Below are 14,360 nucleotides of genomic sequence, written 5' to 3' on the forward strand. Positions count from 1 at the left end.
CCATCAGGGGATGTCCTCTGAGCAGGTAGACCCTTAGCCATTCAAGAATTTCATTGTCTGATATAGAGAACATATCACCCACATTGGCATGATTTGTATTATCTGTGCAGACCTTTCAATGTTTGCAGGGGGGGTGGAATCTTTCAGCTGCAAAGATATCCTGCGCCCCTCCTTACACATGGCTATGCATGATAATTTTACAGCAAGTTAAAAAGCTTGCATAAGAACATAAGAAGAGCCCTGCTGGTTCAGACCAGTGGTTCATGTAGTCCAGCATCCTGTCACACAGTGGCCAACCAGTTCCTCTGGAGGTCCAACAACAGGGTATAGCGGCTGAGGCCTTCCCCTGATATTGCCTCTTGGCACTGGGATTCAGAGGTTGATGGCCTCTGAATGTGGCAGTTCCCTTTAGTCCTCATGGCTAGTAGCCACTGATAGACCTAACCTCCATGAATCTGTCTAATCCCCCTTTAAAGCTGTCTAAGGGCGAAAACGCATGGTCGCTTTAGCTTCCTTTATTCAGTTTCAGCCAGGATCAAATGCATGCGTTTTGCCAAACGTGCGTTTGATCCTGATTGAATCCTGGCTGAAACAGGGAATAAAGGAGGCTAAAGCAACCATGCGTTTTCGCCCTAAGCCTCTGGCAGTGAATTCCACATTTTAATCACTCTCTTCTGTGCAAAGTTTTTTTTTTGTCCGTCCTGAATCTTCTGCCCATCAGCTTCATTGGATACCCTCAAGTTCTTGTATTTTGGGAGAGGGAGAAAAATTCTCTTTGTCAGCTCTCTCCATCCCATGCATAATTTTTTTAAAATAAACTTCTATCATGCCCCCTTAGTCATCATTTTTCTAAACTGAATAGTCCCAGACTCTTCAGCGTTTCCTCCTCGGGAAGATGCTCTAACCCCCGATCATCTTGGTTGTCCTCTTCGGTACTTGTTCAAGCTCTGCGATGTCCTTTTTGAGATACAGTGGCCAGAACTGCACACAGTATTCCAAACGAGGCCGTACCACCTTACACCTACCAACACTGAACTTTATCTGCCACATTGTTGCCCACTCACCCCATTTATGGAGATCCTCCTGGAGCTCTTCACAGTCATCCTTGGTTTTCACCATCCTGAGTAATTTTATGTCAATGGCAAACTTGGCCACTATACTACTCACCCCTAGTTCAAGATCATTTACAAACAAATTAAATAGTACCAACCCCAGTACCCATCCTTGTGGGACCCCAGTGTTTACTTCTTTCCATTATGAGAACAGCCCATTTATTCTTACTCTTTGCTTCCTGTCATTTAACCAATTTTTAATCCATAAGAGAACCTGTCCTCTTATCCCAACTGCTAAGTTTACTCAAGAGTATTTGGTGAGATACCTTGTTGAAAGCTTATGATCCACCGCCCTTTTTGCATTGGTAAATGCAGCATTTCACAGTGATCATTTGCCATAATTCACATGCATTCTGAATCTTGTGATGGTTCGGTGTGATTTCAGGTAGTAAGTGAACATGAGTTCAGTAAGCATTAACTTATCCTTGGCCCACAGGCTGATTGCATGATGAACAACTCACAATGATCCAGAAAGAATGCAACCCTCCTCAAAACTCCCAGCCCCATTCAACCCCATTCAGCCTAATTCTAATGACACACTTCCTCTAGTAGACCTGTTTATACACTTTGCACTTGGTTTCATTGGCTAGATTGTGTTTGGGCTACAAGGGGTCTTTGTGCGTGTGTGCATGCAATTATTGTACTTTCCTTGTGCATAGTCCAGGGGTAAAAATGTGTGAGGGAGACATTCATGTGTGAGGGGGGCATGTCATATCTGAAGGATATAGCCTGGCATAGTCTATTAAAAAAAAAAAAAACACAAGTGCCCCTCATGCTTGACTTTTCCAGTATTGTCTCAGAACAATATACTGCAGTTTGACTTTCAGGTAATGCAATGTCAAACCAGAAATGCTTCTGTAAAGACAGATGTCTGGAGACCAGGCCTTTGGAACAGAAGAATTAGCAAGTTATTGTTCTTCCTTTTGTTTGATTTCATTCATGCTGCTTTTATTTTAAAGCAAAGTACCAAGACCCTCTTACAATGCACTGTGGGAGTGCCCCCAAAGTGAACGCAGGATGTGGATCGCTGAGAGGAGGCAGCATTGATTCCAATTTGCAGCTGTGTGGGAACGGCTGGATGTCAACAGATGAGGGTAAGAATGGGCTAGACTGGGGGAGATTTGTGACCCAGTCAGAGATGATAACAGTCAACTCCCTCCTGAAACTGTGAAATGAGGTCCTTGCAAATTTAGTCTGGAATCCAGCAGATAAAATTATACTAGGTCTTGTTGATTCAGACAAAAGAATGCTACCTCTGAGCTGATTTATAGACATAATTAGCTGCCAACAATTCCTAAATGGCTATTATTCCCCTAAGGAACGTGTCCCTCCCTCCTAGAGTCATTGCTAAGGAAAGTATTTCCTAGGTATGAGGTTTGTCTGTTTTATTTGTGGCCACATGATAGCAAACAGATTTGGGCCTGATGAGCATTAATACTCTTGTAACTGTGCTCATGAGTGGAGTCCTATGGAAAACTTCCTCTTTCATCCTTCCTCACTCTCAAAGCATGACTGAAAGCTTTCTAGTTTGCAAAGGTTTCAATCAAGCTGAGAGTCCAAATGTAGGTGCCTGAGTAGATTGGAATGTGTCCAGTCCCCCCAAACTGGGATTCCCACTTTGGCACTTGCCAAAATACTCTATTCTACATGATGATTAAAGGTACAGTAGCCCCCCTCTCTTTTGGTGGGGAAGCAGTGAACCCATCCCATCCATGATCTGACCTCTTTTAATCAAGAACCATGGATCTTATATTTCTGTGTGTAACTAAATGGACAATGGGTAGAATGGATTCTTCAATAGCCAGTAGAACTAACAGCCTCTTTCGTTGGATCACCCTGCAGCCACTCTTCATTCAGTGTTAAAAAAGCAGACATGTTTTCAGAGAGGCAAAGGGGAACCTCTGGACTTCTCCCCTTTGAAAAGGTGGGAGAGTAGGAATGGCCATCAGAAGAAGAAGATGGATGGTATAACGCTAGGCGACTCCTCTCACCTGCCTTGCTCCCTAATGAAACAAAATCCTAGCAAGTTGGAGGTTAGCAGTGCGGCCAAGGAAACTGCTCAGATCAAGGACAAGCTGAAGAAGAGGAGGCTGTCTGAGGGAATCCTTGCATCAAACAAAGGTAAGATGGGTTCTTGCCTGCTGATTCCTGATGAATAATTATTATGATTGTAATATGGACCTAGGAGCCCCATGGCGCAGAGTGGTAAGCTGCTGTACTGCAGTCCAAGCTCTGCTCACGACCTGAGTTCAATCCCGACGGAAGTGGCTCAAGGTTGACTCAGCCTTCCATCCTTCCAATGTCGGTAAAATGAGTACCCAGCTTGCTGGGGGTAAAGGGAAGATGACTGGGGAAGGCACTGGCAAACAACCCCATAAACAAAGTCTGCCTAGGAAACGTCGGGATGTGACGTTACCCCATGGGTCAAGAATGACCTGGTGCTTGCACAGGGGACCTTTACCTTTTTAAAAAATATGGACCTGCGCTTTGTGTGCAAAGCACTTTAAATCCTAGAGCTTTTGACCTTTCAATAATGCCTTATTTTTGAGATATTTAGATTGTTTTTATTATAGAAGATAGAGATTGAGCTATGGTATGTGGCCCAGGAAACACAGAACTCCAATTGTTGTTTTCTAAGTCTAAGGCTAGATATGTGCCCAGCTCTGTTAACCATAATGCGGAGAAGTTAGACTGTGCTACTAGTACACCAATCAGCTACTTACGAACCTAATGTTTATCTGCAAGAAGGTGGTATTGCAAACTAGTTGGCTTATTTTTAGTCCTAGTTCCTTTATATTTAGGTGTATAAGTAAAATGAAGGAAATGGGCCTGTATTATAACAGAATGGGTCAGGAAGGTGCTTTTATAAAGCGTATAGGATTGTAGTCTATTGCACTGTTGATTGTATGCATTTTTTCCCCTTTTGCTGCCTTGTCTTCTACTTTTGTAATCCATTTTCCATGTTGTTCTGTGTTGTTCATAGTATGTCATGTGTTAATGTGTTTTTTGGCTGCATTGTCTTCTAATTTTGTAATTGTCGACCTATTTGTTGGGTGTTTTATTCTCTCTGATTGTGTTGTTTATGTATGTTGCAGTCCATCCTGAGTCTCATTAAGAAAGGTGGGCTATGAATAAAGTAAATAAATGAATATGTTTTATGAATTTTGAATTATGTTATGTGAATTATGTTTTATGAGTACACCTAAAATGTAAGATGTAATGCAGCCCTCACTTTCCATAGAATCATAGGATCATAGAGTTGGAAGGGACCACCAGGGTCATCAAGTCCAACTCCCTGCACAATGCAGGAAATTCACAACTACCTCTCCCCCCCGCACACCCCCAGTGACCAGAAGATGGCCAAGATGCCCTCCCTCTCATCATCTGCCTTCTCTTTTGAAAGCCATCTTGCTATAGTAGGCATAGTTTATCACAAGGCTGTTTTTAAAACGATTTTTCCTCTCCTGTACCACCTAGGGACATGCCTACCTGCCCCCTGTTTCGGGGATCAGATACAAATGTACAGTGGATCCATTTACTACAGCCAATTCCCATTTGGGATTGTGGCCTGTGCTGGTACCAGCCTATCAGCATGGATGATGGGGGTCATTGCAAGGATGAGTATGGGATGTGCAATTTGCTGGGATGGAAAAGGGACCTGCCTTATTAGGGATGTGGTGTGTTGCTCACTACAGCTCAAGTTCAGAGCGATGAATATCCTTTGTGCGACCTGTGAAGAATTAGCCTGCCAGTATTTCCAGTTTCTGATGTCACACTGTGTTCTGTATTGGCAGGCATGGCTGACTCCTCTGGTCCCAAGGAACTTGCCCTGAAACCAGCCATTTCCAGGTCCGCTTCTCAAAGACTGCTCATCACTTCTAAGCCCATGCCTCCTATTCAGAGCATCCCCACCTCTCCAGAGGTAATGGATGAAAGGGAGCATCGAGTGTTGGAGAATGGCACGGACCACCTGGAAACTGGAAGGGAGCATCTGGAATCAACAGCAGCCCTTCAACAGGTACAGTCAAAGATATGGATATGTAGTGAGAAGATAAGTAGTGAGAAGTTTATACGCCTAAGAGGGTCAAGAATTTGAATTAATTATGTTTTCATTATGGAAAAAGTCAGACACTAGAGTTTGTCTACACGACAGGTTTATTATCTGGGATGGTTGACCTGATTTGCATTTGATTTAGCCTTACTGCAGCAGAAGCATCAGGAAAAAAATGGAATATTTACATGGTAGAAAAATGTTATGGGATAGAAAATACACATATGATGCTACCTCATATTGAATCATATTCAGAGCTATTCCACCAGGCCTATGGTTGAGGCCAACTACAGTTTTTTTTTTCCTATCAATGCTGGCCTCCCTACCCTGCATATCCTCACCCCCTCCCCCGAATTGTTATCTTTGGGGGACATGGAATACAGCGGGCTCTTTGACGGCCTATATATCACGCTAGTCCTGCCTCAGAACAATACTATTGTTAGGATTGTATGGGCTGCTTTTAATTAATGTTTTAACATGTTTATTATATAATTATATTATGTGAGTCGCCCTGAGCTTGGCCTTGGCTGGGAGGGTGGGGTATAAATTTGATGAATGAATGCATGAAGGCATGAATGCATGAATGCTCTATCAAGCCCAGTATGGTCTACTCCAGTGGTGGCGAACCTATGGCACGCGTGCCTGAGGGGGCACTCAGAGCACGCGCGCGGTAGCCCCTGCACAGAGTTCGCCTGAGTTTGTTACTAGAAAGCCAGAGGGACGCGGGGCTGGGCTGCTCCCCTCCCCCTCTCCACGCGCACCTGAGGGCATTTCTCACATCACCTGCCCCTCTGCCCAGCAGCCCAATGGGAGCACTTCCTCCCCTGTCACATGCAGCCGGGCGGCTCACGTGTGGCGTGAGGGTGCAGCGTGGACGGCAGCCTGTTGAGTCTGTGGCAAAGGTGATTCCCGTGGTGGGGTTGGAGAGGAGCTAGGTTGGAGGGGAGCATAGGTCACAGCGTGGCATAGCTGGAGGGGAGCAGAGCGCTCGGGCCACAGTGCGGGCTTTGCGGCGCCTCCCACCTTTCAGTGAAATCCCCTACTAAAAGAGGAACACCCACTTACCCAGCATGTAATTAACCTGTGGAACTCCTTGCCACAGTATGTGGTGATGGCATCTAGCCTAGATGCCTTTAAGAGGGGATTGGACAAATTTATGGAGGAAAAGTCCTTCACGGGTTACTAGCCCTGATGGGTATGTGCTACCTTCTTATTATAGATGTGGGCCACTGTGAGATACAGGAGCTGGACTAGATAGGTCCAACGCATGTACAGCGGAGGTGACTCAAAGGTAGGAAATGCACTCAGATGCCTTTTTCAGAGCAGGCCAAAAGGTCTGCAAATTCAAAAGGAACCCCAGCTGAGAATCAGTACCGTAGATTGTTGATTCAGGGAATATCCATTTCTTTAGTGTTAACTAATAGTGTTAGCTATTTTTGGTATAGGGATAGATTTGTATTGGGTGCTTCATTTTGTGTGTGTGTGTGTTTTTGTAGACTTCAAGTCTTGAACACCCAAAAATGAGTACGGCAAAAAAAGCAGAAACAGATAGTGGAAGATCATTCCAAATTGCCGTGTTGGCACTTTGCGATAAATAAGTGGGTTTTGGGTTGCAGCTTGGGCACTCGGTCTGTAAAAGGTTCGCCATCTCTGGTCTACTCTGACTGGTAGCAGCTCTTCAACATATATAGAGAAGAGCCTTCAGCTTCCCCTCCCTCTCCCTCTCCCCCACACACACTATGTTCCTGTCCTGAAACAGTCGGGGATCTATTTTGCTATTCTGCTGCACCCACTGTAGCTCAGGATACAGTAGCATAGGGCGAGGTGATAATGACAGGCGAAAGCCACTCCAGTTGCCCCCTCCAACACTGCAGCCCTCCCCCAAACATATCCAGGAATTTCAATTGTGTCCCAAACTTTTAATCTATGCCTTGTGGGCCTACCTTTTGTTTCTGAGTGAAGGTATTACTTTCCATGGGTTAAAAAAAAAAGGTTTTGAATCAATTCACCAGCTTTCAGATTTTTAAAACAAGGAGGGGCCATAGCTCAGTGGTAGAGCATCCATTTGGCATGCATAAGGTCCCAGGTTCAACCCATGGCATCTCCAGCTGAAAGGATCAGATCAGTGGGTCATGTGAAAGACCTCTTCCTGAGACCCTGCACAGCCAGTGGCTGATAGAATAGCCTCAATAGATAACAGTTCTGGCTTGATAGAAGGTAACTTCATGTGTAAAGTCTGCTGAGCTACTGACAGAAGAAAGTTTCTTTAACGTGACCAATGGAAATTTAGAAATGGCTGTTTGCAACAATTTTGGTCTTTTATGCATGGCTGTTTCACTCGCCATGACTTCGGGTCTTTGTGTTGATTCTGCATGCCGTTTCCGACCTTCAGAGGGCCTCGCTCTCCCCCTGTGTTTCCCTGCATTTTGCCTGCGTTTTCAAATTCAAGATAAAACATGTCTCTGAAAATGCGGGCGAAACACGGGGAAACGCAGGGGGAGAGCGAGGCAACCTCTGATGGTCGGAAATAGCATGCATAATCAGCATAAAAACCCAAAGTCATTGGAAGGGTGACAGTGAGTGAAAAAGCCATGCATAAAAGACCTTAGTCACAAGATGTTGTGGTGCCAAAAAAAAATCAAATCTATCTACCTATCTGACAACGGTGGATAGGAAAGGGAAAAAAGACTCGTGTTATTTTTGCCTGTCTGAGAGACAGGAATAGGTCCCTGCTCTGCTCCTGCCACTAAATAGGTAACCTTGAGATGGTAACACCAGCCTACAAAGATGTTTCATGCCAGATTACCCCAGAACTGTTTTAGGGATACCCCAGCTACGTGAAATATATTGCTTCAGCCATCCATTCTTGAATCAAAAATCCTTACTTAGGAAGATCATATGAACAGCCAATGAGATATGAAGCTACTGTGGAGTTAATAACTTGCAGTTAGCAAGATGTGACAAATTATTAAATAGCACTTGGAAGGAACCAAGGAGCCAGTGATCACACCTTATCATCTAGGCTGAGAAGTTGATGAGGGCCTGTAGGAGGAGCGCTAATGCAAAAAAAATAATAAAAAAATTTAATGAACTCCTGAGAAGCAGATTTTTGATGGAAGGTCAAAGGAGTTACAAAACTGGCAGGAATTCAAGGCTGTCTGGCAGGAATAGATACATCCTGGAGTGTCTGATCTAAATTCATTCCAGTAAGATTTTAAAAAAGGAAAGGAGTGCTGAAATTCCGCTGTTGAAGGGAGGAAAGACAAGGAGAAGGAACTCACACATCACCGGGGATGCCAATGGTGTCAAAACCGAGACAAACGACATGCTTTTGCAGAAACAGTGGAGCTTTTATGCCGCACAACTCCTCATTTCTACCTTCTGGAGACTTCTGTGTAACTCAGAAGTTTGTGCTCTACACCAACAGAATTTAGGTAACGTGTATTCCGCTGAACCAATTTGTGTCCCTCTTATTCTCCGGAGCGAGTACATCAGTTGTTGCCTATAAAGAGATGTGAAGTGAAATAACAGGCGAGTTCAATTTTTTCTTCTTCCCAGTACTGCCTTCTATCTGCCACGTCTTGCGTCATCAGCAATCCATTTCTTTCTTCTTCTTTTTTGTCAAAGGCATTTCTAACCACCACATGCTATCCTGTGCTCTTAGATGGCAAAAGAAAGCAAAACGTTGGCTGAGTATTTGGCCAGAATAACTCATTGTGCAGGGAACAGATTCTTGGGCTACTACATGGGACAGCCTCCTGTGGGCTATATAATTGAAGACTTATGTGGCTTGGGCTGACTGCTTGTGTGGAGGAGGGTTGTGGGCTCCTGGATCACTTCAAACAAATGGGGGCTCCTTCTGCACCACAATCTATCATCTACTCATCTGCAGATGGAGCTTCTGATCCCTTCGGGTCCTGTGAGTTCTGTACCTCCACATCGTCCAAATCCATGTCTTGACTGCCCAATATCCAAGGAAGTGACAACATTCTTCTCCAAGTCAGTGTCTGGATTCCTGGTTGGGGCCACGAAGCTCAACATTAAGGACTAGAGTTATTATATTTTTAACCAAACCTTAATCTTTTCTATTGTGTTTCTCTGCAGAGCCTACCTGGCAACAGTGAGAATGTCAGGAAATCTTTAGGCGCTGCGTTGATCCCACCCATACCCAAATCAGCAAAAACTCATGGAGAAAATTCTCAGAATTTCCAGGAACCCTTTTTAAGTTCATCACAGTGTGATTCGACTTCTGTTGCTGTGGAGGAGTCTTCTAAGTCTAGGTAACCCCTTCTCCTGCCTCTCCAAAGCCAAGTTGAAAGGTCTCCCCTGCAGATTGCAGAAGGACGCAGTTTGCCTCATAGCAAAAAGGCCATTATATGCACCTGATTAACCATGCAATCCTGAAGGGGGGAGCTCGAAGCACCATAGACACCAGCATGACCCCACACCAGCATCTGTGCCCCTTTGCACCGTGATAAGTGGCATGGACATTGGTTCTGGGGAGCAATGCAGCAGTGCAGGCCTAGGTCACTGGCTCTGCTGTGTAGGCAGCAAAATCTCAGAAGCCAGTGCCTGTACTGGCATCGGGGGGTGTTCCTGGGGCATTAGCTCCCAAACCCCTTTCAGCCCAGCTCTATGCTGCAGCATTGCTATGCCAGCAAAATAGCTGGTATAGCCCCATGAAACTCAATGGGAGATTTCACTGGGGGGGGGGGGTTGTGAAAAGGCATTTTAAATGATTTTTTTCCGGTCATGAAGCCTCTCAGGAGGCAATAGTTAAATGGTGGAACTCCCTGCCCCAGGATGTGGTGATGGCTGCCAACTTCGAAGGCTTTAAGAGGGGAGTGGACATGTTCTTGGAGGAGAGGGCTATCCATGGCTACTAGTAAAAATGGATACTAGTCATGATGCTAACTATTCTCTCCAGGATCAGAGGAGCATGCCTAGTATATTAGGTGCTTTGAAACACAAGCAGGATGCTGCTGCTGCTGCTGCAGTCGTCTTGTTTGGGGGCTTCCTAGAGGCACCTGGTTGGCCACTCTGTGAACAGACTGCTGAACTTGATGGGCCTTGGTCAGATCCAGCAGGGCCTTTCTTAAGTTCTTAATGCGGTTGTGCCATCCATGGCATCTCTACTCTCCCCCCCCCTTCAGGAATGGGCTTCCGAACTTGCTTCTTGCAACAGAAATGTCAACTGCGGCTCATTGTTGCACAGTTGTGACTCACTAAGTCCACTCTGGTATATCAAATTGTTAATAATTATCTTGTGAAAGTCCATTTCATTTCTTCTTCATCTTCATGTTGCTTTTTTTACTTCCAATTTGCTTTAAGGTCAGGGCCAGTGAGCAATGCAGAGGAGAACTCCCTCAAAGTCCCAGGCAAGTACAGGTTGTGTTGTCGTCATTTTATTAGAAGGATAAATTATTATTGAATATGTTTTGTTGTTGGGGATGCTTATGGTATTACTTTTTTTAGACATAGGTGGGTACATCCATGCCTTACAATGCATACAAGAAAACTTAAAGGTGTATCTGTTTCCCAACAGAGTGCATTCTCAGCAACCTTCTGTAGACCAGGCTGGAGAATGCACATCTTTGCAGAGAAACATAAGTGTGTCTTACTCTTCCCATATGACTTTTATGTGCCTTTTTAGTAACTCTGAAAGAAAGCACTGAAGCTAAACAAATGTATTCAGAGTGATGAGGTCTTGTCACTTCTGAGCAGGTACAACAGCATATGAATTCATATTTCGACAGAGGGGGGAAAAGGAATTGAAAAATCCATTGACGGAATGATGAAAAATAATCACGAGGACTAGCCAGAGTTGTCCATGGTCGTTGAACCTCACCGTTCTGCGTTGTCATAGTAGTCACTAGACTTAAATATATCTGGCAAATCTTTCTATAGAAAGACAGTCATTTCTCCAAAGCAAAATTTGTAGACAGGCAAAAGTTGGGATCACCACTGAAAGCACGCCATTAATGAAGAAGGAAAATTAAATGGTGGCAGGGAAGGCAAGGCTGAGCCGACAAGGGGCTGATCAGCCAGACTAAAGATGAGGCATATGTCTTGAATTGAAATCAGGCATGGCAGAGGACACATTGGTGCCTGGTGGTGGTAAGGGCCTGAATGAGAGCCAACAAGCCAAAGCTCAGTTCAGATACTTGGTTGGTGTTGATGGTGATCATGGAGATGAGATTCAAATTACTCTGGTTGTAGTCCTGTTGAAAGAGCAAGTTCTCAGCTTGGGAGTGAAGTTGTTAAGTCCTGATCTGCAGATGTGTTGTTTGTAATGTCTTTAAACAGCTCCATCCTGGCTCACCAGCTACAGCCCTTCCTCCAAAGGGGAGGTCTGGCCATGCTGTTATCAGGTCCAGGTGAAATCATAGTTGATGCTCTCCATGACAGGCTACCATTGAAAGAGGTTTGGAAACTTCAACAGGTTCAGAACGGTGAAGCGAAGTTGCTGTCTGGCAATGAGTTCAAGGCAAACATACATCTCTGCTCAAGTTAAGCAGCTGGTTTACAGTGCAGTCCTAAGGAGAATTACTCCAGTCTAAGCCCATTCATTTCAATGGGTTTAGAGTGGAGTAATTCTGCATAGGATTGTGCTGTTAGAGTGTTAAAGTTCTAAATGGCCTGGGATAGGAATACATTAAGAACCACTTTCATCTGTGTGACCTGCTTGAATGTTACAGTTGTTAGTGAAGAAGAAGAGGAAGAGGAGGAGTTGGTTTTTATATGCCGGTTTTCTCTACCACTTAAGGAGGAATCAAATCGGCTTATGACCACCTTCCCTTCCCCTCCCCACAACAGACACCCTGTGAGGTAGGTGGGGCTGAGAGAGCTGTGACTAGCCCAAGGTCACCCAGCTGGCTTCATGTGCAGGAGTGGAGAAACCAACCCAGTTCACCAGATCAGAGTCCACTGCTCCAAACCACCACTCTTAACCACTATACCATGCTGGCCCTGCTTTGTGTCCCCTTCTCTTTTGGAGCTAAGGCAACCATGAGGGTTAGGACCTTTTAAGTGATGTCTATTGCACACTCCCTTGGGCATTTACTTAGCATCAAGACTGTTACTTTTTGGCATCATGCAATGACTTCCGAATTCTTTTTTCTATGGCAGCTTGAATGGTAAAAAAACACCCTTTTAGGCTAATCCTGTGTTACAGCGGTTATATTACCATTTAATAATAGAAAATATGCTATTGATTTTTAAATAGCAATGTTGTGTGAGGCAGGATTACTTTCCGTTGTGGCTTTATTGCTTTTAAGGTATAGCATTTTTTAGTTCTCTTTGCCACTGGCTCTGCTGGAGAGCAAGTCCTGCCTTGTGTGTGAAAATGAGATTTCACTCACTGTCTCTGGGGTGACTGCCTGGTCAAAGGTGCTAATTTCAAGGGGGCTGTGCTGCTAGCTCTGATAATGAGTCCATGGCAGAGAATGTCTCAGGAAGGGATTTATTGTGGCAGACCCTTCAGCCGCTAAATTCTTTGAAAACAGTGTTTAATTTCCTGTTAAAGAGGAAAGAGCATTTGTTTGCCTTGGCTGTAAATACTGGCCTGTTATTATACAGCACGGAGAACATGCCATCACTTAAACACAGTCCCTTTTCGGTCAATGAAGTGATGTAAGGTGCTTAACACAGGTCTGAAATGAGTAGAAGAGAATGCAATAGGTGAATTGAGGTCAGTGGTGAGATGGGATGCTTCAGACCTGCGGTGTAAACCTGCCAGACCCTCCTTTATATTTATCTCGGTCTTTGTAGCTCCCTTGTTTAATTTGCCCACGTCCCTGATTTTAAGTCTGAATCTCCACTCTGCTGTGGAAGCTTGCTGGGCGGCCTTGGGCCAGCCACACACTCTCAGCCTAACCTACCTCACAGGACTGTTGTGAGGATGAAATGGAGGAGAGGAGACCGAAGTGAGCTGCTTTGGGTTCCCATGGGGGAGAAAGGCGGGGCATAAATGAAGAAATAAATACATTTCGTCGGACTCCTGCCCTGCCTCCCTGGGGATGATTTGGATATTAATGGCCTGTCTTCCTGCAGTAACTGTTTGTACTTTTGGTTCAGAACTTCAACTGGAAGCCCAGGAAGCATTCTGTGAAAAGACAGGTCTGCCTTTGCCCCTGCATTAACTCCTGGAAGCCATCTGTATGGAATGTGTACTCTGTATGGCACATTGGATGCACATCTGATCCCTTTCCAAAATGGCATTTGGATGCGTTGTACCAAGTCCAAATGGAATTCCTGGGGAGGGGATTCTTGTGTGTGTGTGTGTGTGTGTGTGTGTGTGTGAAATCCAGCTTTATAAAGACACAGAGACTATTAGGCAAGCCTCTCAGAAGGGAGACTTGAGAATATTCATTTGCCTTTGCAAAGGTACATGAGAGGGAGAACTCTCAGAATATTTATTAAAATATTTGTGTCCCAGCTTCCCAGGTATGCCCAAGGAGGCTCAAAATAATAAGATAAAAACAGCTAATTGAAACAGCGTTGTAAATGGCAGGAAAAAAATATATTAGCCAAAAAAAATCAGCAATGAGTTGTATGCTGTGTATGTTCTGCCGATGGGCTGATCTTGTTCGATTCCCGTCCTTGCTGCAGACGCTGGACTTGTATGGCTTTTTGCCAGTGAGGCCCCTCCCCACCTCCACTAAGCAATGCCCTGTGGTCCACAGTGGGCTGCTGGAGAAAGGGAAGATGGTGGAAATCTGCTCCTTGCCGCAGAATGTTCATACGCCACAATCCAATAGACAGAGCAGTAGGCAAGACCAACACATAGTGATTTTAAAAAGTATAAAATTAGGGTACTCCAAAGTAAGGGGCGTAATAAAATGACCCATGACACAACTTAGCCAAAATCCAACTGAAACCGAGTTGTCTTTGCCTGGTGAATAAACAACACCATAGATGGTAGCAGGTGAATCTTTTTTGTTGAGGCTACCCCACAAAGAAAGGCGACTAGTAAAAATGGATACTAGTCATGATGCATACCTATCCTTTCCAGTATCCAGATAAGCATGCCTATTATATTAGGTGCTTTGGAACACAGGCAGGAGAGTGCAGCTGCAGTTGTTTGTGGGCTTCCTAGAGACACCTGGTTGGCCACTGTATGAACAGAGTGCTGGACTATAATGGCACTATAAAGACTAAAAGATATATTGTGGCATAAGCTTCTGTGAACCCACAAT

The 14,360-nt window shown here is 44.7% G+C and overlaps 1 protein-coding gene across 1 annotated transcript in view; it reads left to right on the top strand.

Annotated features, from left to right (window-relative positions):
• The first annotated feature begins 2,075 nt into the window (after positions 1–2,075).
• TOGARAM2 (TOG array regulator of axonemal microtubules 2) overlaps positions 2,076–14,360 on the top strand; it is a 53,590-nt gene continuing 41,305 nt past the window's right edge. The window contains exons 1-6 of the mRNA XM_056852938.1: positions 2,076–2,206; positions 2,955–3,233; positions 4,907–5,135; positions 5,433–5,439; positions 9,268–9,443; positions 10,495–10,541. Coding sequence (XP_056708916.1) covers positions 2,095–2,206; positions 2,955–3,233; positions 4,907–5,135; positions 5,433–5,439; positions 9,268–9,443; positions 10,495–10,541 — 850 coding nt within the window. The 5' untranslated portion in view covers positions 2,076–2,094. The remainder of the gene's footprint in view (positions 2,207–2,954; positions 3,234–4,906; positions 5,136–5,432; positions 5,440–9,267; positions 9,444–10,494; positions 10,542–14,360) is intronic.

The sequence above is a fragment of the Euleptes europaea genome, chromosome 7, assembly GCF_029931775.1.
Source record: "Euleptes europaea isolate rEulEur1 chromosome 7, rEulEur1.hap1, whole genome shotgun sequence".
NCBI lineage: Eukaryota > Metazoa > Chordata > Lepidosauria > Squamata > Sphaerodactylidae > Euleptes > Euleptes europaea.